The 27777-nt window shown below is 39.6% G+C and overlaps 1 protein-coding gene across 8 annotated transcripts in view; it reads left to right on the top strand.

Annotated features, from left to right (window-relative positions):
* The first annotated feature begins 6004 nt into the window (after window positions 1–6004).
* The window catches only part of ccdc142 (coiled-coil domain containing 142), a 114593-nt gene continuing 92820 nt past the window's right edge, over window positions 6005–27777 (top strand). For 5 of the 8 annotated variants that reach the window (XM_073042260.1, XM_073042255.1, XM_073042258.1 and 2 more), the window contains exons 1-3: window positions 6005–6138; window positions 19075–19222; window positions 26005–26066. In XM_073042260.1, coding sequence (XP_072898361.1) covers window positions 19123–19222; window positions 26005–26066 — 162 coding nt within the window. In that variant the 5' untranslated portion in view covers window positions 6005–6138; window positions 19075–19122. Of the gene's footprint in view, window positions 6139–19074; window positions 19223–25805; window positions 25917–26004; window positions 26067–27777 lie in introns of those variants that run through there. The other 3 variants (XM_073042252.1, XM_073042254.1, XM_073042256.1) reach the window with 3 other exon arrangements.

Genomic DNA, 27777 nt, shown 5'->3' with positions numbered 1-27777 from the left:
ATAAAAAGGAAAAGCTGGCAAGTTCTAAAAATCTGTCTTTCTCCAACCAAAGGCTGCAGCCTGCATGAACTTGAGTGACTTTTATATTTCCATCGGACAATACATTATCCCCTAGGCAAGAATAGAGCTATTTCTTATTGATTATTATTATACCCGCGCTTTTAGATTTAGTATTGATGACGTATATTATCTGTATGTTTGCATTGATATTATTTTTGTGTATTTTTATCAATAAATACTGTTAAAAATAGTACCATCAGACTTCAACGGACCTCCCTATCTTTGCTGGTAAGTGACCCAGTTATGGGGTACGTAACAGATGAAACTTATAAAGCTGTCCCTGTAGGTAAACCTGCTGTAACATATTACTGGCATCCCATATGAATTAGAATAAGACAATGAAGTTTTGTTTGAACTTGAATTTACAAATGGTGCAATGCAGGAGGCTGGCAAGTAGGACATTAAAATAGAAACATGGATGAAGTTGAACAAAGCTGTACTAACAATAACTGGTTTTCATTGTCTTGTGCAGAAGGGTAAAGGATTGCAAGTTCAATAACATAGGTTCAGCTTCACAATGTGGGTTTAGGAATAATGGCTTTCTAATATTTAGCTGTTTCTGGTCATTTGATTGTAGACCTGCAGTATCCAAGGAAGTGGGAGATTCCATTGAGAAAAAATGAGGGAGAAACGTATGAGCAAGGAAGAGGAAAACTGCTTTGTGCTTTGCTTTTCCCAACTCTCACTGCTCTCTACACTAGCTTTCAGTTTTGTTAAAGTATTCCATAGCCAAAATGTTAATTGTTTCTCTTTTCACTGATGCTGATTGCCTTGCTGAGGTTTCTCCTGCATTTTCTGTTTTTACCTTTAACTATTAGTTTTATGGACAAGTTCTCAGGTGATACTGCATCTTAAAAATGTAATCTTTTAGTTTATGTTGTCACTTATTCCTTTTTCTTCTGAAATCTTGCTATTCATCATTTTAAGTTTGTAGCATCTGCCACCTTCAGCAGTGGTCACATATTGATCTTGACTAAGGTAAACTTCCCCCTTAGTTAAACACTTTAACCTGAACCAATTTCAGTTGCTATACTGGAGCAAACATGAGCCGAGGGAACTCATGAGATTACTTTATTTGGAGTCTCAACCTGTAATGCTCAATTCCTCCAGCAGCTTGTTTTTAGCTCCAGATCTCAACAGCTGCATTTTCTTGACTCCTTTCTACTTTGACTCCACCTCTCTTAGGTGCAAAAATTCACATAGTAGAACTGCTACTTCAGTATCATATAGAATCTGAGTCAATCTGATCTCTAGTGCTATATATTTGTGTATTCTGCATGTTCTAACCTTGACCATGTAGATTTCCTCTGGGAGATTCAATTTCTTCCCATTTTCTAAAGGTATATAAGCTAATAGGTGAATAGAACACTAAGTTATCCCAGAGAGGTCCATCATCAAGGACTCCCACCGTACAGACCATGATCTCTTGATGCTGCCATCAGGAAAATGTTGTAGGTACCTCAGGGCCTGCACTATCATGTTCATGTTATTAGCCCTCAACTATCAGGTTCTTGAGCCAGAGGGGATGACTTCACTCATCCCATCACTGAACAGGACTTACTTTCAAGGACATTTCATCTCATTCCCGATATTTATTATTTTTTTCCTTTCTGTATTTGAAGTTTTTTTTAACGCATTGGTTGTTGGCCGCCCTGTTGGTCCTGGTCTTTCATTGATTCTATTGTTTTTTTCCTATTTGTGATTGTCAGCAAGGAAAGGAATCCCAGGGTCATATATGGGTGACATATGTACTTTGATAATAGATTTACTTTGAACTTTGATTAGTGATTGAAACTAGGTGCAATTGATGGGGATGGAGTTGGCATCTGATAAGGATATCTTGTTGATAGACAGGAGACATGAAATTGGGCTATAGGGCCTGTATGATGACTATTTTCTTCTGTGCCCGTTATGGGAACACCACTTGCTTTGAGCAGAAAATCCTACAAATGTGAATTTAGCTCAGTACAGCACAGGTAAAACCCTCTCAATCATTGAGCACATCTACATGAAATGTTGCCGTAGAAATGCAGCATCCACCATCAAAGACCCTCACCACTGAGGCCATGCTCTTCTCATTGCTGCCATCAGGTAGAAGGTACAGGTGCCTCAGGGCTCGCACCACTAGGTTCAGTAACAGTTACTACCGCTCAACTATCAGGCTCATGAACAAAAGGGAAAAGCTACACTAAGGACTCTGTTATATTGTAATTTCACGCTCGTTATTTATTGTTATTTATATCTGCATTTGCACATTTTGTTTATGGTTAACAGTTCCTGATGTTTACAGTTTAGTTACTATTCTATAGTATTACTAAGTATGCCCGCAGAAAAATAATCTCACAGTTGTATGTAGTGACAGGTATACACTCTGATAAATTTTACTTTGAATTTTAACTTTCTGTTCATCTGACTCCCAAGTCAATTCATTCATCACTCCCCTTCTCCCAAATGAAGTTTAGTTCATATAGCTGTTGTACAGATCACCTCTGTTGAAGTCGCGGGGCGAATAAATTTGTAGTCGACTGTCACATTCCCAGTCTAACCTGTCTTTGGACTATTGCATTGCTTCAACAATGTTCAATCCGAGAACAGTTTGGGCACATTGCAGCCCTGGCGACTTAATATTGCATTTAACATTTTCAAGCAACTACTCTTCCAGCATTCTATGTTTTTTACCCCTATGATAGAACAGATTTGTTTGTTCACTTTTCCAGTCAAAGTCAGGTTTATTCCCATATACACAAGTATACGTGTGCAAAGTTGTAATGAAAAACTTGCCACAGCATCACAGGCACATAGCTCATGTACATAACATTTACAAGAAAAAAATGTAATTAACATAAATTGTACAAGAAACAACAATTAGAACAAAAGTCTACTGTAGTGGTTAGGGGTCTTTGTACAAATCTTCAACTCCTCCTTTAATGCTCTCTGTCCTGTTGAGTGCTTCTGTCACCTACCATGCCTCATTCCCTAATGGCAGATCAAGTACTACACTCTCTCTTGTTGGGACTTCTACATATTGATTATGGAAACTGTCCTAAACACATTTGACAAACTCTGTCCCATCTAGTCCTTTAACAGGATGGGAGTTCCAGTCAACTCCAGGCACAGAGCGACCACTCCCCACTGAACATTGACGACTCCTCGGTAGAGATCGTAAAGAGCACCAAATTTCTTAGTGTTCATCTGACGGAGAATCTCACCTGGTCCCTCAACACCAGCTACATAGCAAAGAAAGCCCAGCAGCGTCTCTACTTTCTGCGAAGGCTGTGGAAAGTCCATCTCCCACCCACCCCCCCCCCCCCCCCCCCATCCTCATCACATTTCTACAGGGGTTGTATTGAGAGCATCCTGAGCAGCTGCATCAGTGCCTGGTTCGGAAATTGCACCATCTCGGATCGCGAGACCCTGCAGCAGATAGTGAGGTCAGCTGAGAAGATCATTGAGGTCTCTCTTCCCGCCATCACGGACATTTACACTACACGCTGCATCCGCAAAGGAAACAGCATTATGAAGGACCCCATGCACCCCTCATACAATCTCTTCTCCCTCCTGCCGTCTGGGAAAAGGCTCCGAAGCATTCGGGCTCTCACGGCCAGACTATGTAACAGTTTCTTCCCCCAAGCAATCAGACTCAATACCCGAAGACTGGACTGACACCTTGCCCTATTGTCCTGTTTATGATTTATTGTAATGCCTGCACTGTTTTTGTGCACTTTATGTAGTCCTGTGTAGGTCTGTAGTCCAGTGTAGCTTTCTCTGTGTTGATTTTTTTACGTAGTTCAGTCTAGTTTTTGTACTGTGTCATGTAACACCATGGTCCTGAAAAACATCCTCTCATTTTTACTATGTACTGCACCAGCAGTTATGGTCGAAATGACAATAAAAGTGACTTGACTTGAATATATGGAAAGTTAAAATTACCTACTATAACAACCTTAAGTTTCTTGTAACAGTCTGTGAGCTCTCTACAAATTTGTTCCTCTAAATCCTCTGACTGTTGGGTGCTCTGTAATATAACCCCAAAAACATGCTCTACCCTTCCTTATTTCTCAGTTTCACCCATAACACCTCATTAGATGAGTTCTCCAGTCTGTTCTGAGCACTGCTGTGACATTTTCCCTGACTAGTAGTGCCATTCCTCCTCCCTTAATCCTTCTCACTCTGTTGAGTGTAAAGCAACAGAACCCCAGAATACTGAGCTGCAAAACCTGACCCACCAGTAACCACCTTTCACTAGTGGATTCAATATTATAATTCCAGGTGTTGATCCCAGCCCTGAGCTCACCCATCTTTCCCACAAAACTTCTTGCATTGAAATATATGCAGTTCAGGACACTGCTCAACCTTTTGATTCCTGACTTCGTCTGAGATCTTACCTACGACCTCTCCACTAACTAATGTTTTCCTGGGCTTCTGATCTCTCCGATTGGCTGCTGCTTAATGCTCCAAAACTGGAAAGGAAAGCCTCATCCTGAAAACAGATGTAGCAGTTAACAAAGAAACTGAGAACAGGGAATAGCATTTTTACGGAAGACAGGGTGGGAAGAGGTACAGTCAAGATAGCTGTGGGAATCAGTAGGTTCATACAAGATATCGCTAAACAATTTGTCTCCAGAGTTTGAGAAAGCAGAGGGAGGTGTCAGAAATGGACCAAGTGAATTTAAGGGAAGGGTGGAAATTGGGGGCAAAGTTAATGAAATTGATGAGCTCAGCATGAGTGCATGAAGCATCATCAATGCAGCCATTGATATAGCAAATGAAGAATTGGGGAGCATTACCAGGGAAGGCTTGGACTTGGCTAACAAAAAGGCATGCAAAACTGGGGCCCCATGAGATTTCCTCTTGTCCTAACTTAGTACCCCATACATCTCCACACCAAACACATCATCCTCCAAAACTCTGCCATCTCCAAAGGGATCCTCCCACCAAATATGTCTTTATCTCCCCCACCCACTCTCCACTTTTTGCAGGGATCTATCCTTTTGTGATTCCCTTATCCATTCCCACTAATCTTCCTCCGGACAATTTTCCCTGTAAGTACCAAAGTGCTACTCCTGCCCGTTCACTCCCCCACCTCCATTCAGGGCCCTAAACAGTCTTTCTAGGCAAGGCAATGAATCTATTGGGATCATTTACTGTGACCAGTGCTCCCATTGTGGCACCTTCTACATTAGTGAGATTCGTCGTAAACTGGGGGACCACTTTATTGAGAACGTCCGCTCCAATCACCAAAAGTAGAATTTCATGGTGACCAACCATTGTAATTCCTATTCCCATTCTGATATGTCAGTCTATGCCCTCCTCTTCTGCCACGACGAGGAGGCCACTCTCAGAGTGGAGGAGGAACACCTCATATTCCTGGATAACCTCCAGCTTGATAGCAAGTACATCGATTTTTGCTTCTGAAACAAAATATTTTCCCTCCCTTTTCCATTTTTATCTATTCCCCACTTTGGTTTCCTACCTTTTCTCACCTGCTTATCAGCTCCACTGGGTGAGCCTCCAGCTTAAAAACCTTTAAAAACCACCTTGCTTCACCTATCTACCTGAGGCGACTGGTTTTAAACCGCCAGTAACCCGTCTTTGCCTCTTCTTCTGTCAGTAACCTGGTTCCGCCGGGCTTAGTGGTTAAGCCACATATGAAAGCCATGGGCTGGACTTGGTTGTCAGAGGTTATTTGAGACCCACGCTATTAGGAGCATTTAATAGGCTGTGGGAACTTAACTCCGCAACCGCCGCCTATTCCTCCAGCATATACCGCTTTTATTTCCAGAGCATATAGCTGACACATGCCTTGGGTCACATACATACATCAGGCCAAAACGATCGCCCCCCACACTGCCGCCTCCTCCAATCACAGCCTCTCTTGGTGATTGCGACCGAGTCCGGTTGCTAAGGCGAGACCGCCCAATAGGACTACTCGTTGCTGCGTGGCGCAGAGGGTCCTACTCCCTCCCCAGACTTCTTCGCTTTCTATCAGCGGTTGCCGGTTGGAGGGGTGCGTGAAGGGGCTTGGATCAGAGCTCTCTCTTTACATCCACGGATTAGCAATGTGTGCTTTAATTTTCCGTGAGTATGTAGAGCAAAAATGTGAATGGTTGGGATGCGCTCCGGCCCCCTTCATCTATCTCAGATTCCTTAGGCCCTTGGTCAGAGAGAAGCATAAACTGGTTACGGCAGTTTACTACCGTTGTCACCGCTTAGTACCCTATTTGATTCTGTTTCCATCACCCTGACATACAACGATTTGCACATCTGAACTGCTTTCTGCATAAAATTAAAGCTTTTTATCACAGCTTCCTTCTGTCTTTTAGGAAGTAAAAATAAAAATCTTTCTCTGTTCAATCTGATAATGAAAATCGCTTTTCATTGTTTACCTTATCTAAACCTATTACCGTTTCTTACACCTCAACAATTGTCTGCTCCGAACTGGAGTCCGTGCATTGAGATTGACGTTGGTGAATTAAAGGAAACAATGATTTATTAAATGCATATTAGAGTCAAAGAGATTTGTAGAGCAGTGCAGCGCAGATAGGATTTTTGGCCCAATGAATCTATACTGACCATGGTGCCCACCCGATTTCTTGTGTTTGGCTCATATTACTGTAACGCCTGCCCCTCAATGTACCTGGCCAATTGATTCTTAAATGATACTATTGTACCTGAATTAATTACTACTTCTTGTAGCTTGTTTCATATATTCACCTCCCCTTGTGTGAAAAAAAATTCCCTCTTAAATCTTTCTCTTCTCACCTTAAATTTATGCCCCCTAGTTTTGGTCTCCCTACCATTGGGGAAAAGACTACAACCATCCACTTTATCAACATAGCACATTACCCACAATTCGACCCACAATGTTGTGCCGACCCTCAAACCTTGCCTCACATATAACCCCCACCTTAAATTCCTCCATATACCTGTCTGGTAGTCTCTTAAACTTAATTAGTGTGTCTGCCTCCACCACTGACTCAGGCAGTGCATTCCACGCACCAATCACTCTCTGAGTGAAAAACCTTCCTTTAATATCCCCCTTGAACTTCCCTCCCCTTACCTTAAAGCCATGTCATCTTGTACTGAGCAGTGGTGCCCTGGGGAAGAGGTGCTGGCTGTCCACTCTGTCTATTCCTCTTAATATCTTGTACACCTCTATCATGTCTCCTCTCATCCTCCTTCTCTCCAAAGATTAAAGCCCTAGCTCCCTTAATCTCTGATCATAATCCATACTCTCTAAACCAGGCAGTATCTTGGTAAATCTCCTCTGTACCCTTCTCTCATGATTTTAAATCTTTCTATAAAAATGTCCTGCATTCTCCTGTGTTCCAAGGAATAAAGATGTAGCCTTGCCAGCCTGTTGTAACAGCCTTCTAGTTCTGTTAATATTGTGGTAGATCTTTTCTGCACTCTTTCTAGTTCAGCCACATCTTCCTATAATAGAGTGATCAAAATGACACAGTGTAACAAGTGAGGCCTCATCAATAACTTACGCAAAGTACAAAGTGAATTTATTATCAAAGTACATATATGCCACCATATTACCACTCAGAGATTTATTTTCTTATGGACGTACTCAATAAATCCCTGATACACCAATATCCATAATAGAATCAATGAAAGACCACACCAACTTGGGCGTTCAAACTGTGTGCAAAAGACAACAAACTGTGCAAATACAAAAAGAAATAAATAAATAAGTGAGCAATAAATATACTGGACAACATTTTTTTTGAAAATGAGAATGTTTTCCTTCATGATAGACCACTTGAAGCTGAACACAAAATATATCTTCAGACTACTTGTATCATGTAGGAACTTGGAGAAGCGAGAAATTAACTTTTATTGAATATAGTGCTTTTAATTGCAAAATGACCCTGACGCTTTGCAATAGTTCAATTAAGCTAAAATGTTTTGTTGATTAGTTTCATTTGTACTCGGTGTCTGAGGTTTCTTGTTTAAGTGTCCACCAATAATCAGCCAGCATTGAGGGATTCCAGTTGCCCTGATACTGTTTCTCCATGACCACATTGTCCTGGGGAAACTTTCCATGGTGCTCGTTACTGACAGTGCCGAGATTTGCCGGGAAGAAGTATAAATGGAAATGCAAAAATGAATCTTCAGTGACGTTGGTTCAAGCATGTTGGTCAACCAGCTGCACGTAGTTTGGTTTCCTGTAGTTGCCAAGAAAAATTTCAGCAACATCCTTGAATGCCTTCCATGAGATTTTCTCTGGTCCCATTAGAATTCTTGCCTGTCATTGACTTGTTTGATTTATGGACCAACAAAAATGCCTTCCTTAATCTTGACATCAGTTATTCTGGGAAACACTTGTCTTAAATATCAAAATCTTTCATGGAAATTTATAGGCTGTCCTCCCATGCAGCATCTGCTCTGCGTAAGCATACCCAGGCATTCCTGAATAAAATAGAAAATTTATCAGCTCACATTGTGGGCAACATTTTAATTGACTTGAATATAAATTGAAATAACAAATATAGGCAATCTTAAAAAATGGTGCATGAAAGGGAAATTTCATGGTGACTTTTATAATCAACAACCCAAAATGTGTTAGATACACCCAAATATTCGCGAAGCAAAGGCTTTGTTGTCCAGTGATATCAAGAACATGAGATGAAGAGTCCTTGAGTCCTTCATCTCAGTTTCTATAACTACATTGTGTAATATCCTATCACCTGTACTCATTGCCCTGTCTGATGAAGAGCAGCTTACTAAATGCTCTTTTTACCACTCTGTCTACCTGTGATGTTGCTTTCAATGGACTATGCACTTGTATTCCTGAGTTCCTCAGTTCCATTGCAGTCTATACTATACTACCATACCATAGCTGTCCTATGGTGTCCTACTATTCATAGTATAAGTTCTGTACATAATCATAGTATAAGAGACTTTCTAAAATTGTTTTGAATGAACTTGACTTTTGATTTGACTTTATAGTTATGTTGGCCTTACTGGCTAAGTCTGCATTTATTGCCTTGGAAAAGGTGATAGTGAGTTGCTGCTTTCAACTACTGCAATCCATCTAGTTATGTTACTCTTACAGTGATGTATGAACAAAGTGCCAAGACTTTGACCAGACATTAAAGGGATGTTTATGGATAGCACGTGGAATGAGATTTTATATGACTTTGGCGATGGGGCTGAATTGAAAATATTGTTTATGGGCAGCTGGACTACCTTCTAGTTTATTTGGTGAATGCAAGTTTTCTTGTTTAAGTGGGATTGCTTGGCTAAAGATACAGGTAGTTCTGAAACACATTATCATCATGAAACTTGTAGTTGGTCAGGGTTTAAAGCCCTTGTTGAATCCAATTTCTTGATACCAGATGAACTGAATAATTTTGTAAGATTGTTTTCAGAATCTCAATCAGACTTATTTTTACTGAGTTCTATAATGTGAAATTTGTTGTTCTGAGCAGCAGTGCACTGAAAAGACATAAAATTATGATAGCTTACAAAAGAAGGAATAGTGAGGCTTATGGACCATTGAGAAATCTGAAGGTGGAGGAAAATAAGCTGTTGCTGAGTTATTGAATGTGAGTCTCCAGGCTCCTGCATCTCCTCCCCAATGATAGTAATGCCTCTTGAAGATGTCTTCAATGGTAGGGAAGGTTGTGCCTGTGATGGAGCTGGCTGAGTCTATGGCCCTCTGCAACCTTTTTCAATCCTGTGCATTAGAGCCTCCATGACAGTCAGAATGCTGTCTGCTGTATGTCTAGAGAAATTTGCTGCAGTGACATAGAATACTAAATATTGGTGACATATTAAATCTTCTCAAATTACTACCAAAGTAGAGCCTCTGGCATGCCTTCTTCATGGTTGTATTAATGCTTTTTGTTCCAGGATGGACCCACGGAGATATTGGCACCCAGAAACTTGAAGCTGCTCATCCTTTCCACTACTAACCTCTCAAAGAGAACGTGTGTGTTCTTTTATTTTCTGCTTCCTGAAGTCCACAGTCAATTCCTCAGTCTTGGTGACATTGAGTGCTAGATTACTGTTGCAACATCACCCAACCAGCCAAACTTGCTCACTCCAGTACGCGTCCTTGTGCAATCTGTGGTGTCATTTTTGAATTCATAGATAGCATTTGAGTTGTCTTAGCCACACAGTGATGAGAGTAGAGAGACTTGAGGAGTGGACTTTACTTTGTAAGGTCAGAAGGCCATAATAGGTTGCAAATGGTTTGGGAAACGGTTTTAGCCTTTTTGGCTCATACTTAGCGTTGTTATTGTTTAATTGGTTGAATATGGCAGAAACAGATAACAATTATGAGATTGTTTAGCGCTTAGCAATATAAGATTTCCACTGTTTGGAAACATAAAACACAGAACTACAACATTAAATTTGTGCTGTTGTTCATGCACTCTAGCTACAGGTTGGCATTTCATTTTAATTACCTTGATGGTGCTCTTTGGCATGTTTTTATTAAACTGCTTGAATAAGGGGTTAACTTTGGCTTGATGATAGTAGGATGAGCAATATGGCCAGCCACAGGCTTCCAAGTTATGGTGCAATTCATCTGTACTTCTGGTTATAGATTCCCACTTTTGAGCTGACCTGAGTTTACTGCATTTATCGGAATCAGGTTTAATATCCCCGGCATATGTCATGAAATTTAGCAGAGTGTGTGACCTCATTTGTGATGCCCATATATTGCTTTTATAAGGAATAACCAATAATGTCATTATCAGATACATCCGCAGCAAAAGAAATGACAAGGACAAGGTTGAGTAGGTTCTTCTGTTATGTTAATTTATCTACAACTACAGTCTGGATATTTAGGACATGCCTAATTTCATCAGTGGCTGTACTGTCTGGCTTCTTGGGAATGGACATTTTAATTCCCGCCCAGCTGCTAATCTGTGTTCTAGTAGTTCTTCCAAATAATATCCAATTTGGAAGAGTATTGAGTTAATTGAGAGGGGGATGAATGATCTTTAGCAGTAGCTTTCCTTGCCTGTGGTTAACCAGGTCATGAGATTTAATGGGGTTTGGAGTCAATGTTGAGTTTCCACAAGAGGAAATCCTGCCTGACAAATCTTTTGGAATCTTTTGAAGAAATAACAAGCAGGGTAGACAAAGGAAAATTGGTTGATGGTAATTTGGATTTTCAGAAGGCTTTTGACAAGGTGCCACACGAGGCTGCTTAACAAGCTATGAGGCCACGGTATTACAGGAAAGATTCTAGCATGGATAAAGCAATGAGTGATTGGCAAGAAGCAAAGAGTGGGAATAAAGGGAGCCTTTTCTGGTTGGCTGCCAGTGACTAGTGGTGTTCCATAGGGGGTCTGTGTTGGGACCAATACTTTATAAGGTATTTGTCAATTAATTTAGAGGATGGAATTAACCCTTTTGTTGTAAAGTTTGCAGACAATATGAAGATAGGTGGGGGGCAGGTAGTTTTGAGGAAATAGGCTACAAAAGGACAGACAGATTAAGAGCATGGGCAAAGAAGTTGCAGATGGAATACAGTGTTGGGAATTGTATGGCCATGCACTTTGGTGGAAGAAATGAAAGGGTTGATTATTTTCTAAATGAAGAGAAAATACAAAAATCTGAGGCACAAGGGGATTTGGGAGTCCTTGTGCAGGGTTCCCAAAATGTTAACTTGCAGACTGAGTCAGTGGTGAGGAAGGCAAATTCGATACTAGCATTCATTTCAACAGGACTAGCATTTAAGGGCAAGGACCTAATGGTGAGACTTTATAAAACACTGGTGAAGCCTCACTTGGAGTATTGTGAGTGGTTTTGGGCCCCGTATCTTTCAATGGATGTGCTGTGACTGGAGAGGGTTCAAAGGATGTTCACAATAATGATTCCAGGATTAACTGGCTTGTCATATGAAGAGCATTTGATGGTTTTGAGGCCATATTCACTGGAATTCAGAAGAATGAGGGGTGACCTCATTTAAACATATCAAATGGTGAAAAGTCTTGATAATGTGGATGTGGAGAGGATGTTTTCTATGGTGTAAATGTATAAGTCCAAAGGACACAGCCTCAGAATAGAGGGCGTCCTTTTAGAACGGAGATGAGGAAGAATTTCTTTAGCCAGAGAGTAGTGAATCTGTTGAATTCTTTGCCACAGACAGCTGTGCAACTAATTATGCTTATTTAAGGCAGAGTTTGATAGATTCTTGATTGGTCAGGGCATGAAGGGATATGGGAGGAAGGCAGGACTTTGGGGCTGAGAGGAAAAATGGATCAGGCATGATAAAATGGCGGAGTAGACTTAATGGGCCAAACAGCCAAATCTGTTCCTATATCTTATAGTGTTATAACCATATATAACTTCAAAAAGCACTCCTACTTCCCAACCATTTCATCATCTATTTTACTAATTTCTGTGAGCTTAAATCTTATGTAGCAGCCTATTATGTGGGATAGCGTCAATCCCCTCCCTTCTCCTTTGTCTTCTAAGAGAATAACTTTAATAACTGAAGGTTTACATTGCATTACTGAAAACATTCATTAGGGAGCATTGGAGATTATATTATAGAGTGGGATAGAAAACAGTATGTATTTTATGAAAAGTGATGAAAAGATGGAATCATTTGAATATTTAATAATAAATAGTGTTTAATTTTGTTTCTTTGTATATGGTCAGACTGCATTGTGAATCACAACAAACTATGTCTATGTTGTGTCTTTAAATAGTAAAAATGCACCACAGTGTGGCCAAACAAGATTGGGCACTGAGCTGTATGATATGAGAGTAGATACAAATGTAGCCTGGTCAGAAAGGTGAATGGTTGTATCTGTTCCTACTATGGAGACATGAATTAAGCATACAAGCTTTGGAAATGATTGTTCCCTAGGTTACTGATTCTTACACAGCCTTTAAGTACTGTAGGGACTGGAGGATATTCAAAATTAATTATAATAATTAACTCAATGCTTTTGTTTTATGAATTAGCTAATTATTAATAGTGGTCTGCTTGTAAAAACGTACTTCGCTTGTAAAAACGTACTTCTGTTTTTTGTCTGGTGAGAAGGCATACCCAAGGTCTCTTGGTTAGAGAGGTGAAGTAAAATGGCTCGGTTGGCAGCATTTTTGCCTGAGTCAGAAGTTGTGGGTTCAAACCTTAATCCAGAGGCTCGTAAGTGACAGAAAGGCAGCAGGAGAAGTTATTCAGCCCTTTGAGCAAGCTAATTTTCTATTTTAGCATACATTTTAATATACACGCTTACAAGCTTATGTAGCAGCCTATTATATGGGATATTGTAAGATGTGGAATTAACCCAAGGGATCTGTCTTTATTTAACTTCCACTCAACATCACCACAGCATATTATGCAGTGTACTTTCTTCCTGAATGGTGTTGAGTTTCAGTGATTTTGGAATTGCATTGTTCTGCTCTAACTCGTACCTTGCAGCTGAACCTAAATCTTTGGGGTGTCAGGAAGTGATTTCATTTGTTGTGGCATACCCAGTCCCTGCTGGGCTCTTGTGGCTATGGTATTTACTTGGTAGGACCAGGTGAGTTTCTGATCCATGGTGGACATCAGGATATTGATGGTAGGATATTCTGCGATGTTTATATCTTTGAATATCTAGAGTCCATTGTTTGGACCTCTTGTTGATTGTCACTGTGTGGCATTTTTGAAGAGTGAATGTTACTTGCCCTAGTCAGAACGTTGGTTTGATGTTGCTGAGAGGTTACAAATGAAATTGGACATTGAACAGTCATCACTGACCATCCATGTTTCTGAAGATCCCCTGTTCAAGGATCTGAAATTTGCATGCCTGCAGCGTAGATATTTTTCTCTGTCAAAGAATGGGTAAACTAATCTGAAGTGCCTGTGGAGTCAACTGATGTTTATTACAGTACTTTCAGTTGCATTTGAACTCAGCTTCCCAGATAAAAATATAATGTGACAACCTGCTGCATTATCCAAAAAAGAGAGAATTGTATTGATACAGCAACTTTTACAATATTTTCAAAAGTGCTTTGCGTTGCCCTGAAGTAATTTTTAAAGAAAGTATCTATTCTATTGTTAGAAACAATAGCCAATTTTTATATAATGAGATTCATTAAACAATAATATGGTTAATGACCATACAGGTTTCCCCTGCTATTCGAAAGTAGAGTGTTCCTATGAAATGGTTCGTAAACTGGAATGCTGTAAAATGAAGAAGCAATTACCATTTATTTATATGGGAAAAATTTGTGAGTGTTCGCAGACCCAAAAAATAACCTATCAAATCATGCCAAATAACACATAAAACCTAAAATAACAGTAACATATAGTAAAGGCAGGAATGATCTGATAAATATACAGCCTATATAATGTAGGAATACTTTTCTGCAATTATTCTTTTCTGCAACTGTCCACCGCAGCAAAAATCTCATGCAAGCGCTCTTGTCAGCACTCGCGGCAAAAACAAATGGCGCAAAACGCTCCCGGCAGAAGCACTCTTTCCAGTAACCTTTAAGCTATGAAGCTACCAAGTAACATATAAAAATACACAGCCTATGTAAAGTAGAAATAATGTACTCCCAGTGTAGTTTCACTTACTGGAATCGGGAAGACAGTGAGCACACTGATGATGGTACATTAGGCTGAGTCGCCAGAGGTTGGGGTGGTGGGAGGTACAGGAGACTGGGTTGTCATCTCATCGTCGTCTGTTTCCATCAGGGCAGGCAGGCAGGGCTAAGAGTGTTGTTAAAAACAAGCCTGAAGGCTTTGTGTTTCAATGCAAGGAGCATTCGTAACAAGGTGGATGAATTAAATGTGCAGATAGTTATTAATGAATATGATATAGTTGGGATCACAGAGACATGGCTCCAGGGTGACCAAGGATGGGAGCTCAACATCCAGGGATATTCAATATTCAGGAGGGATAGACAGGAAAGAAAAGGAGGTGGGGTAGCGTTGCTGGTTAGAGAGGAGATTAACGCAATAGAAAGGAAGGACATTAGCCTGGAGGATGTGGAATTGATATGGGTAGAGCTGCATAACACTAAGGGGCAGAAAACGCTGGTGGGAGTTGTGTACAGGCCACCTAACAGTAGTAGTGAGGTTGGGGATGGCATTAAACAGGAAATTAGAAATGTGTGCAATAAAGGAACAGTAGTTATAATGGGTGACTTCAATCTACATATAGATTGGGTGAACCAAATTGGTAAGGGCGCTAGGAAGAGGATTTCTTGGAATGTATACGGGATGTTTTTCTGAACCAACATGTCGAGGAACCAACTAGAGAGTAGGCCATTCTAGACTGGGTATTGAGCAATGAGGAAGGGTTAGTTAGCAATCATGTCGTGCGAGGCCCCTTGGGTAAGAGTGACCATAATAATTCTTCATTAAGAAGGAGAGTGACATAGTTAATTCAGAAACAAAGGTTCTGAACTTAAAGAAGGGTAACTTTGAAGGTATGAGACGTGAATTAGCTAAGATAGACTGACAAATGATACTTAAAGGATTGACGGTGGATATGCAATGGCAAGCTTTTAAAGATCGCATGGATGAACTACAACAATTGTTCATCCCAGTTTGGCAAAAGAATAAACCAGGCAAGGTAGTGCACCCGTGGCTGACAAGAGAAATTAGGGATAGTATCAAGTTCAAAGAAAAAACATACAAATTAGCCAGAAAAAGCGGCACACCTGAGGACTGGGAAAAATTCAGAGTCCAGCAGAGGAGGACAAAGGGCTTACGTAATTAGAAAAGGGAAAAAAGATTATGAGAGAAAGCTGGCAGGGAACAAAAAAACTGACTGTAAAAGCTTTTATAGATATGTGAAAAGAAACATATTAGTTAAGACAAATGTAGGTCCCTTACAGTCAAAAACAGGTGAATTGATCATGGGGAGCAAAGACATGGCAGACCAATTGAATAACTGCTTTGGTTCTGTCTTCACTAAGGAGGACATAAATAATCTTCTGGAAATAGTAAGGGACCGAGGGTCTAGTGAGATGGAGGAACTGAGGGAAATACATGTTAGTAGGGAAGTGGTGTTAGGTAAATTGAAGGGATTAAAGGCAGATAAATCCCCAGGGCCAGATGGTCTGCATCCCAGAGTGCTTAAGAAAGTAGCCCAAGAAATAGTGGATGCATTAGTGATAATTTTTCAAAACTCCTTAGATTCTGGATTAGTTACTGAGGATTGGAAGGTGGCTAATGTAACTCTACTTCTTAAAGAAGAAGGGAGAGAGAAACCGGGGAATTATAGACCGGTTAGCCTGACATCGGTGGTGGGGAAAATGCTAGAGTCAGTTATCAAAGATGTGATAACAACACATTTGGAATGCGGTGAAATCATCGGACAAAGTCAGCATGGATTTGTGAAAGAAAAATCATGTCTGACGAATCTTATAGAATTTTTTGAGGATGTAACAAGTAGAGTGGATAGATGAGAACCAGTGGATGTGGTATATTTGGATTTTCAAAAGGTTTTTGACAAGGTCCCACACAGGAGATTAGTGTGCAAACTTAAAGCACACGGTATTGGGGGTATGGTATTGATGTGGATAGAGAATTGGTTGGCAGACAGGAAGCAAAGAGTGGGAATAAACAGGAATTTTTCAGAATGGCAGGCAGTGACTAGTGGGGTACCGCAAGGCTCAGTGCTGGGACCCCAGTTGTTTACAATATATATTAATGATTTAGACGAGGGAATTAAATGCAGCATCTCCAAGTTTGCGGATGACACGAAGCTGGGCGGCGGTGTTAGCTGTGAGGAGGATAAGAGGATGCAGGGTGACTTGGATAGGTTAGGTGAGTGGGCAAATTCATGGCAATGCAATTTAATGTGGATAAATGTGAGGTTATCCACTTTGGTTGCAAGAACAGGAAAACAGATTATTATCTGAATGGTGGCCGATTAGGAAAAGGGGAGGTGCAACAAGACCTGGGTGTCATTGTACACCAGTCATTAAAAGTGGGCATGCAGGTACAGCAGGCGGTGAAAAAGGCAAATGGTACATTGGCATTCATAGCAAGAAGATTCGAGTACAGGAGCAGGAAGGTTCTACTGCAGTTGTACAAAGCCTTGGTGAGACCATAGCTGGAGTATTGTGTGCAGATTTGGTCCCCTAATCTGAGGAAAGACATTCTTGCCATAGAGGGAGTACAAAGAAGGTTCACCAGATTGTTTCCTGGAATGACAGGACTTTCATATGAAGAAAGACTGGATCGACTAGGCTTATACTCGCTGGAATTTAGAAGATTGAGGGGGGGATCTTATTGAAACGTATAAAATTCTAAAGGGATTGGACAGGCTAGATGCAGGAAGATTGTTCCCAATGTTGAGGAAGTCCAGAACAAGGGGTCACAGTTTAAGGATAAAGGGGAGGCCTTTTAGGACCGAGATGAAGAAAAACTTCTTCACACAGAGAGTGGTGAATCTGTGGAATTCTCTGCCACAGGAAACAGATGAGGCCAGTTCATTGGCTATATTTAAGAGGGAATTAGATATGATCTAAAGGAATCGGGGGTATGGAGAGAAAGCAGGTACAGGGTTCTGAGTTGGATTATCAGCCATGATCATACTGAATGGCGGTGCAGACTCGAAGGGCCGAATGGCCTACTCCTGCACCTATTTTCTATGTTTCTATGTCTGCCTGCTTCGATGTTGAAGGTCAAGGTTCGTCGTCTGCTGTGGTTGATGTGGAAGTCTTATAAAACGACAGTATGCTTGACTGCTTAGCATCGCGCATTTTTCTATCATATAGTTCTTTATAAGCACTCAAACCATCCTGCAAATATGCCCTAAACCTACGTACCCTTTCAAAATTAAAGCCATACTTTTCTGCAATCATTGCAACGTTGTCAATCGCAGCGAAAATCTCACGCAGTTGCTTCACGTTCAGTTCCTGGACGACTTCACTCTTGGGCAGTTCGCTGCTGCGTTCGGCTTCAGTTGTTATCCTTTCCTCTTCATCAGCTCTTCATCTCTCAGATATTGGTCATGGGATGCCAAAACCTCTTCAACATCATCTTCGTCAACTTCCACAAACCCTTAGCCAAACTCACTATATCCTTACTTTGTTCACCATGATCGAAATGCTTAATTATGTCTAGTTTTACGCTAAGTTTAACACCCTTACATGCTCTTTTAGGCTTTTCCAATACCTTAGAACTCATCTTCTAACGGATGCACAAAATAAATCAACATAAAGCACAGATGCTCAAGCAATGCCGGGTAGAACGCAGTTCCAGGGGAGGAGCTTGGCTGCTCGGGGCGCGTGTTGTCTTTTTTCGTAACAGTGAAAACACCTTCTGTTAGCGAAAACAGGTAACTAATATAGGTCTTTTGTAACAGCAAGGTGACGTAGAGCAAACGTTCGAAAATGGGGGACACCTGTACCTGTGCTTAGTTATAATGATTGAGGGGTTGAATATAGTTGTTTTCAAATAGCCCTAAAAATCTTTTGTATGTACCTAAAAGTTCAAGCAGAACCATGGGTAACTAACCGTTCATTATTCCCTCAACACTGTGTCTCCCCCCCATATGATAAATCATATTTTTGTTAGCATAGTTTAGAGAGGTGGAATAGATTTATATTTGTTGCACTTCCTTGATATGTGAGAGTTAATTAGTATGATACTAAGTAGGGTCTGCAGCATAATCTCAAGTTTGTACAAAATACAAAGCATAGCAGTAAAATTATGAAATGAATAACACATTCTGGAAATATTCAAGTCAGGCAGCATCAGTGGAGACTACACACTGATACTGTCTGAACTGCTGAATGATTTTAGCATTTGCTATTTTACTGCAGATGCTGGATATCTGAAATATTTTGATTTTAGATAAATAAGATTCTGATGTTATTTTAATATATATATATATACCTTTGTAATTGTATAAGGAACCAAGGAGCCTTCTGATCATGTCCCATATAGTGCTGCTGCAATCAATGGGTTGTCTTAATTTTAGATTAGGCTTTACTTTGTATTTTAACTGAACAGAAAAATAAGATTACTTTTCATGTTGAAATGTGCTCTGTTTTAATATCAAGTCTTTGCTTACATTTACATTTCAGGAGCTGATAATGGTGTTAGAAGTTGAATTATAGCATCTTAATCAGAGAATGTCACAAACATCTGGTGGTTTTCTGCTTCCTTTGGGCTCTTTGTTGGGACAGAAAAGAGTTTCTCCAGCTGAAGCAGAGTGCAAGAAAACTGAATCAAGTAAGAAAACACACTGCAATTTCTTTTTATTGATTCCACATCTGAATCAAAGCTTTGACTAAAATAGATGACGGTTATCTGTGTTCACAAAATAAATCAGCAAGTCCATCATTTAATTTAGCTCATTCTTGGCACACCAGAAGAACATTTGTTTGTTAACTTGTACAAAATCAATGCTAAGACCTAAGGCAAGTTGCTTCCTTCATTGGGGATACTCTGACTTTCTGAAAGATGCAGAATAAATACCTTTCTTTGTTGTTAGTCATTGTTCTCTAATCTTGCTTCCACATACATGTGACTCCTGTGTTATGGCATTGTGGGGTGAGTGGATATCATTTGTTGCTTTGTTAGAAAATGGTCCTTTTCATGATCTTCTGTATTGTGAAATCTCATCAAGAAAAGTGAGTAGAGTTGGGTTTATTTATTTACTTCTTTAACGTTAGCTTTTAGGTAGAGATTTGTGAATTCTGTTAAGGAAAATTTCTGTTACCCAAATGTAGTAATACAGTATTTTGCTTTGGGTAGAATCCATCTTGAATGCAGTTTTTACTTCTGATTACTAAGACAAAAAAAAATCGTCAGAAATCAAGACTGCAGAGAATTGCCTTAAAGCAGATTCATAGAGGAAAAATTAGGAAGGAACTCACTAGAAATATACTAGGCAAGTGTTCTTTAATCCTTCTTAATTAATCCCTTACTGTTTAATCTAAATTAACTTGCTTATCACCTGGTAATTCATAATTTTTTGCAATACTATGGGCTGAAGTAATTTATTAGCATCTTGGTTCTCTGATTCTGCCTCTTCTAGTCTGTCACCCTTAAATTTTTTTCTTCTGTTTATCTTGATTTCCCACATAACTAATAACCAATATTTATTTTCCCTTGATTTGATTTATTTAATATTCCCATGCTTTATAATCTCTTTATATTTGTATCTTTAATTTCCATTATGTTAGCATTTTTAATTTTTTTAAAACAATTTAATCTGCCAATTAAAGATAAATTTGATTCCTTCTATACTTATGAGCAAACATTCTTATGATTTTTTTGTTCAATATTTTTTCTTATGGCTGATCTATGTTTTTGTTTTTTTGTTTATTTTACTTGCCTTTAGTCTTGGTATGTTTTTAATCTAATTTTTTTTAGTTTTGTTTTGGGATACTTAGTCTTGTACTGAATTACATCTTTTAATTTAACTGCTTCACAAATTTTCCTCTTTTAGTTGGTTGCTAGTTGATATTCTTGGTCAGTATTGGCATTGGAATATCTGAATTTCAAGATTATGGATTTTTATCCTGGATAAAAATGGCATTAGGGGATACGGTGAGCGAGCAGGTAAGTGGACATGAGGCTAGGTTTAGATCAGCCATGTGATCTCCTGGACCAGTTTTCGATAGCCTGGATGGGTCGGAGAGGAATTTTCCAGATTTTTTCTCCTCAATTTGCAACTCGGTTTTTTCCCCCCAGGTGATCATATGGGTTTGGGCGGGATGAATAATAAAATAAAATGGGCGGCATGGTGCCCTGTTGGTTGGCACTGTTGCCTTGTGGGATTCGGTGAAAACTAGTGTTAAGATTGGATCAGCCATGATCTTGTTGAATGGCGGAGCAGGCTTGAGGGGCCTATTGGCCTACTCCTGCTCCTATCTCTTATGTTCTTATGTAAGTCTGACTAATGGCTTGTAACCAATAGTGTTCTGCAAGGATCAGTGCTGAGACCACTTTTTTTTGTAATATGTATTAATAATTTGGATGAAAATGTCAGTGGTCTGATTAGGAAATTTGCAGATGACGCAATAGTTAGATAGGAAGTTTTTCCAAAGTAAGCAGCAAGGTATAAATCAGTTGGAAATTTGGGTGAAGGAAAGACAAGGGTTTAGTCCAGATTCTTCATCAGTCCTGATGAAAGGTCTTGGCCTGAAATGTCAGTTAATTATTTCTCACCAGAGATACTGCCTGACCTGCTGAGTTCCTCCAGCACTTTGCATGCATTACTCTGGATTTCCAGTATTTTGTGTTTAATGTTGCATTTTTGAAGCAGAAAATATACATTAAACAGTAGCAGCACACACAACATGCTGGTGGAACACAGCAGGCCAGGCAGCATCTCTAGGAAGAAGCAGTGTCGACGTTTCAGGCCGAGACCCTTCGTCAAGACAGATGAAGTCCATTAAACAGTAGGATCCTTTGCAGCATTAATGTACAGAGTTATCTTGGGGTTCAAACCCATTGCTCCGCGAAAGAGCCACACAAGTGGAGAGAGTGGCAAAGAAGGCATATGACATACTTGCCTTCAACATTTGGGGCATTGAGTATAGAAATTGGGAAGTCTTTGTTACAGTTCTAGAAAGCTTTGGTTGAGCCACATTTGGAGTTTTGTGTGAAGTTCTGGTTGCTGCACTACCAGAGTACTCTGGAAGAGTGCAGTGGAGGAAACACAGATGAAGTTCACTCGGATGTTGATTGGATTGGAGATAATTAACTGAAGGACAGGTTGGACAAATTTGGATTGCTTTCTCTAGAGTGTGGGAGGCTGAGGGGAAATCTGTTAGATGGATATGACAGATATGTATAGTGCAGATAATCACGGTCTTTTCGCAATGTGGACTTGTCAAGTACTGGAAGACATAGATTTACTGTGAGATGGCAGAGTTTAATGGAGATCTGCGAGGCAAGGTATTTTAAACAGAGTATAGTAGGTTCCTGGAATGCATGTCCAGCAGAGCTGACAGATATAGTAGCTGTGTTAAAGGGGCATTTGGACAGATACGTGAAGCTCCAGGGAATAGAGAGATATGGATCAAATGCAGGCAGATAGAATTAATTAGATTGGCATAATGGTTAACTCAGACAAGATTGGCTGAAGGGCCTGTTCCTGTGCTGTACTGTTGTGTGATCTACGAAAGATGTAATAATGCTGGAAAGGGTGCATTCGATTTTCACCAGGATGTTGCCTGTTTAAGGAGAGTCTAAAGAGGCTGGAATTGTTTTCCTTTGAGGGGAGGAGGTTAAGAACAAATATGACTGAGTTATATGAAATTTAGGAGTGGCATAGAGGGTAGACTGCAGGAATCTTTTCCCTTACTGAAAGTGAATAAAAATATGGACATATTTTACCCAGGGGGATTTAATAGAGGTTTGCAAAATTATGGGGGAGGGTATAAATAGGGTAAATGAAAGTAGGTTTTCTCCACTGAGGTAGGGTGAGACTAGAACTAGAGGCCATATATTAAGGGTAAAAGGTGGAATATTTAAGGAGAACCTGGGGTGGGTGGTGATAGTTTGGAATGAGTATCCACTGGAAGTGTTGGATGTGGTTTTGATTGTCACATTTAAGAGAAGTTTGCATAAGTACATGGATAGGAGGGGTCTGGAAAGTATAATCCAAGTGTAAGTCAATGGAACGAGACAGAAAAATGGTTCAGCATAGGCTAGATGGGCCAGAGGACTTGTTTCTCTGCTGTATTGCTGTATGTAGATTTAGGGAAATAAGAGATTTCAAGGGATCTGAAAAAGATCTTTTTCACCTGAAGAGTGGTGAACATGTTGGATCATTGCCAGAGAGAATCGTGGAAATAGAGCTTCTTACACAAGAACTTGAGTTGCCTAGGCAATGAAAGGTATGGGCCAAGTGCTGGAAATGTTGGGATGAGTGCCAAGTAGTCAGTATGGATGTGGTTGGCTGACTGGCCTGTGTTTTATGGTGTAACACTGTATTACTCCATGATGTGTTATTCCTCAACATCAGAAGAGGCCACAGACTGATAGGTCACAGTAGAAGTGGTATGAAGAATTAAAGTGGCACACAATGGAAAGCTCATGTTTGCCTCTGCATAGGACTTAATATTGAATTATACATCTTAAGTTAATTGGATTTCTGTCTGTCTCAGTCGCTTATCTGTGACATTGGCTCTGCTTTTTTATTTCCTTTTCCTTTTTTCCCATTTCTTTTTTGCTGTGAGAGTGAAGGATATTCCCAGGCTGACCTGTTATTCATTTCACAACTTCCACATTCTTTTTGTCTGTGTTCTCACTCTCCAACTGTTCCCAGTCCTGCTGAAGGGTCTTGGCCCAAATTGTCTATTGTACTCTTTTCCATAGATGCTGCCTGGCCTGCTGAGGTCCTCCAGCATTTTGTGTGTGTTGCTTGGATTTCAGGCATCTGCAGATTTTCTCTTGTCTCTAACTGTTCCCATTTACTTACTGAACAGATAACAGTTAGCTTCTCATTCCCTGATTTTACCCTATCAGGATCTATCCCTTGTCCCTGTCCTTAACAACCTGCTTTTATCTCCTTCTCAGTTCTGGTAAAGTGCCTTTGGCATAAGATGTTAACTCTGTTTCTCTTCCCAAAGCTGTAGCCTGACTTGCAGAACATTTATAGCATTTCTGCTTTCATTTTAGATATTCAGCATCTGCAGGGTTTTTTTTTGGATTTTTCACAGAGAAACAATATTAAATTATAACAGAATGTACCTCAAGTTAATAAAGCTATGATTTGGACTGATGGATTTTTATATATTTGCATTTGGTCTTCTTGACTTGTGCTTTTTGGATTTCTAGGTTCACATGGAACTCTTGGGAAGAACTTGAGAAATAGCAGCTAGAGTGCCTGCTCTGCCATTCATTAAGATCATAACTGATCTTCTCTATTTGCTTCATTTTTCACTAACATTCCCATATCCCATTATTCCCCAAGCGTTTAGAAATCAAAGTACCTGTACTTTGGATAAACACAAAGATTGAGTCTTCATGGCCTTCCAGAGTGGAGCATGATATCAGTTCACCACTGTGTTAAGTGAAGAAATTTCTCATCTCAGTCCTAAATGATCAGTTTCTTTTTTTCTGAAACAGTTGCCCCCAGTCTTAGACTATTCAGCTTGGGGAAACAACTTCATTGCATCTACTCTTAATGAATTTTTGTATGTTTCTTCTGTGTACTAGAGAATATAGCCCCAGTCTAAAATAGAAAAACTGAAAATGCTGAAATACTCAGAAGGTCAAGACATATCTGTGCAAAGAGTGACATTTTGCCTGATGAAGGGTCACAGCTTGAAACATCAACTGCTTTATTTATTTCCATAGATGCTGCTTGACCTGTTGAATTCCTCCAACATTTTGTCTGTATTGCTCTGGATTTCCAGCATCTACAAAATCTCTTCATTAACATTTTCAGCCTGCTTTTATTTTAGATTTTCAGCATTTACAGTTCCAGTCTACTTAATTTCTCCTTGCATGCAAGCCCTGCATCCTTGGAACCAGTGTAGTGATCTCTGCACTCCCTTAATGAGAAATACATCCAGGAGACCAAAATTGATGCAATACCCCACACACAGTCCTACTACACCCTATATAAGTAACATTGAGCACTCTTTAATAGATCTTTGACCGCAGAAGGTCAGATTGTATTCATTAATCAGTCCTGTCAGTTTAAGTTCCATGAGGGTACAGAATAAAATGATATATTTAACATTGCAGTATAGCATCTGTCAAACAATTTATTGGTTATAAACAGACCACCTCATTTAATTGAGTTTGGCAAAGTTTACCTCTTATGGCTGACTGTGGATCTTTTGACCGATCGTTCTTTGTTGCTTATATGTGTTATATTCATCCATGCATGTCTACTCGTTAACTAAAACCCCCACATTATCTGATTCCCAAAGCTAGCATGTGTTGTTAAAACTGTAGCTCTTTCACTTAGCCAGGCCAGATGGTCATTATGCACAATAGCTAGTTCATAGTGTACAATAGTCTGGTTCTACACTAGAATTCAAGTTAACCTTTAGCTGGGGGTTACTGTGATTTATATTCTCCTTATGAGTACCCTCTGTCCACCAAAATTCTTCACAAACAACAGCTGCAGAACTTCTGCTGAGAACAGTCTGAATGCCTGGGGTCTCTATTTTCATTTTCCTTATTTTCTTTCAGTAGTTAATTATGTTACGATTACCAAACCGTATGTACTCAAAGCTTCACTATCAGGCATCTATGAGGAATTTGAGTTGCAGGTTGGCCACCTAATTATTAATATCAAAGGTTTAAAAAAAGCTGGAAATGAGATGCTGTCTTATGCAATATTTGCCAGTGAGTTGGTAATCAGCATTACCCAGCATGCAAGATATAAGCAGAGGATGACTGCGCCTAGGTTACTTCAGTACTGCAATGAAGTCAATCTGCATGTTCACTCAATTTTACCCTCAAGTTATCCCGGGCACTTCCCTTGAAGTGCTAGTTAGTGAAATGGTGAATGTTCTGAATAATAGTGCTAATTCTTATTTAAATCCTTCAGATTGAAATATAGTCTCAATATGCTGATTAATTCATAGCCTAAATTCTAACAGGCTATGTGGCTGCCACGTTAGTAAGATTAAATGAAGGCCAGAATTTTAATAGCCTTTTGATAAATTATGAAATGTGTTTATCTGTTTCCTTCGTATGAAAAATTTCACGGCATCTTTCAAAGAAGGCAACGCAGTTTTTTCATGTGACCTAGTCAATATTTATCTGTTAATGAACTAAGCTAAAATAGATAAGATGGCCATTTATCCTTTCACCCTTTTTGTGTCTTTGCTACATGCAGTTCGATGACCTTGTTCCCTTTAATGCAATAATGAAATGACTCCACTTAAGAAAACTTATAACTGTGAAGTGCTTTGCAGAGGCCAGTAGTTGTGAAAGGCAATGCAAGAATGTAAGTCTCTTACATTCTTTTTCAACGGGGATGGGATTATGATCAAGTATGGTATTTACTGCAGTAACATAAGTTCCCTTTTCCATAGGTGATGAATTATCATTTCCAACAACACTTGAAATGCCAGCAGCTTCACCATTTGAAAATAAAGTAAGCTTGATGAAAACAATTCTTACTAAACAACTTATTGAAAGGAGCCTTCAGACTTGACAAACCTATTATGTGACAATTCATCAAATAAGGGACGGTATGGTAGTATAGGGGTTAGCGCACTCACTTAACATTGCCAACAATTATTGATTGTGGTTTGATTCCCTTCAATTCTCCACATGACCGTGTGGGTTTGCTAAGTGTGCTCTGGTTTCCTCCCACATTCCAAAGATGTACAGTTAGGATTTGTGAGTTACTATGTTGGTGCTGAAAGTGTGGCAATACTTGTGGGCTGCCCCCAGTACAATCTTTGGACTGTATTGGTCATTGACAGTGAACAACACATTTCACTATATGTTTCAATGTGTATGTGACAAAGCTAATTTTTAAAACATCTTTTTACGTACAGTAAGTTGATAGTCCATATATAACTCATTAACTATACTTCTGTCACTGACGTTCTCTATAACTTCATCAAAGAACTCTAAAATTAGCTGGATATGATTTCCTTCCAGTAAGTCTATGCTGCCTTTTTTTATTATTCCTTGCTTGTCCAAGTGATTTCTGATTCTACCCTGAGTTATTGTTTTGAGAACTTTCCCCATAACTTTTCCACATTACAATTTTCAGGCATCAGTTACTTGTAGGTATTTTGAACATTATAGCCAGGACTTCTGTAACTTTTAAAGGCTGACATAAAATGCTTACTCAGTATCTCACACATGCCTCTGCTTCGATGATTACATCTCCTTTGTGGTCTTTCATTGGCCCCAGCTTTTTTCTGTTCACATGCCTGCAGAATATTTTTGGATTCTGCTGTACATTGGCTGCCTGCCTTTTCACATACTTAAATTTTCTATGATATTGTTGATTTGAGGGGCAAGTTATTGCAAAATATACCTCAAAGCAAAACTCCACTCAATTAAATAAGCTATTTTGATCTTTCTTTCTCGTCAGCATTGTGTAAGTAAAAGACCAAGTCGTTTTGGCTATTTTCCAATGCTGTATTTTAACGTCTTCATCTCACAACATATGTAATATTCAAAAAAACAAGCAGCTGGAGGAACCTAATGAGTCAGATAGCATCTTTAGAGAGAAAAGGACAGTCGACGTTTTGGGTAGAAATCCTCTCATGCAGCAGCAGTTTTACTGCTATTTTTACACTAAGTGTAGATAACCAGCTTGGTGCATTTCTTTTACATATTAAAGCAGAGGACTGCATAGATTTTTTTGTTGCCCTTTTTTACAATGATGAAAATGTGGTTGTAGGTGCTACCATGCTTCTGGCACCAACATAGCATGCCCACAATTTATAATCCTAGCTTGTACATTTTTGGAATGCGGGAGGAAACGAGCATCCAGAGGAATCCAATGTGGTCACGGGAAGAACATAGAAACTCCTTGCTGACAGTGGCGAGAACTGAACCTGGGTTGTTGGTGCTGATCGGTCATTTCTGACATTTTTAATTGTCCTAGTCAGCTCTTCTTGAGGACATTGACTGTTAGAACTTTAAAGGTCAACTTGACAGGACTTTAAAACCCTAGATTCAAGTAATATGTTTGTAGATTTTATTGTCTCTTAGCTCATGATTGTTTTCTTTTGTTAAATGATGTACACTTTAATTCTAATGAATTACCTTAGGAATACATAGGTTTTTATGATTTCAAATGTTTCAAAGCAGATGTGTTGAATAAAAGGAGTTTGAAAATT

Source organism: Hemitrygon akajei, chromosome 4 (genome assembly GCF_048418815.1).
Source record: "Hemitrygon akajei chromosome 4, sHemAka1.3, whole genome shotgun sequence".
Classification (NCBI taxonomy): Eukaryota; Metazoa; Chordata; class Chondrichthyes; order Myliobatiformes; family Dasyatidae; genus Hemitrygon; species Hemitrygon akajei.
Note: the sequence above shows the minus strand (reverse complement) of the source record. Positions and strands in the feature narration are given on the sequence as shown.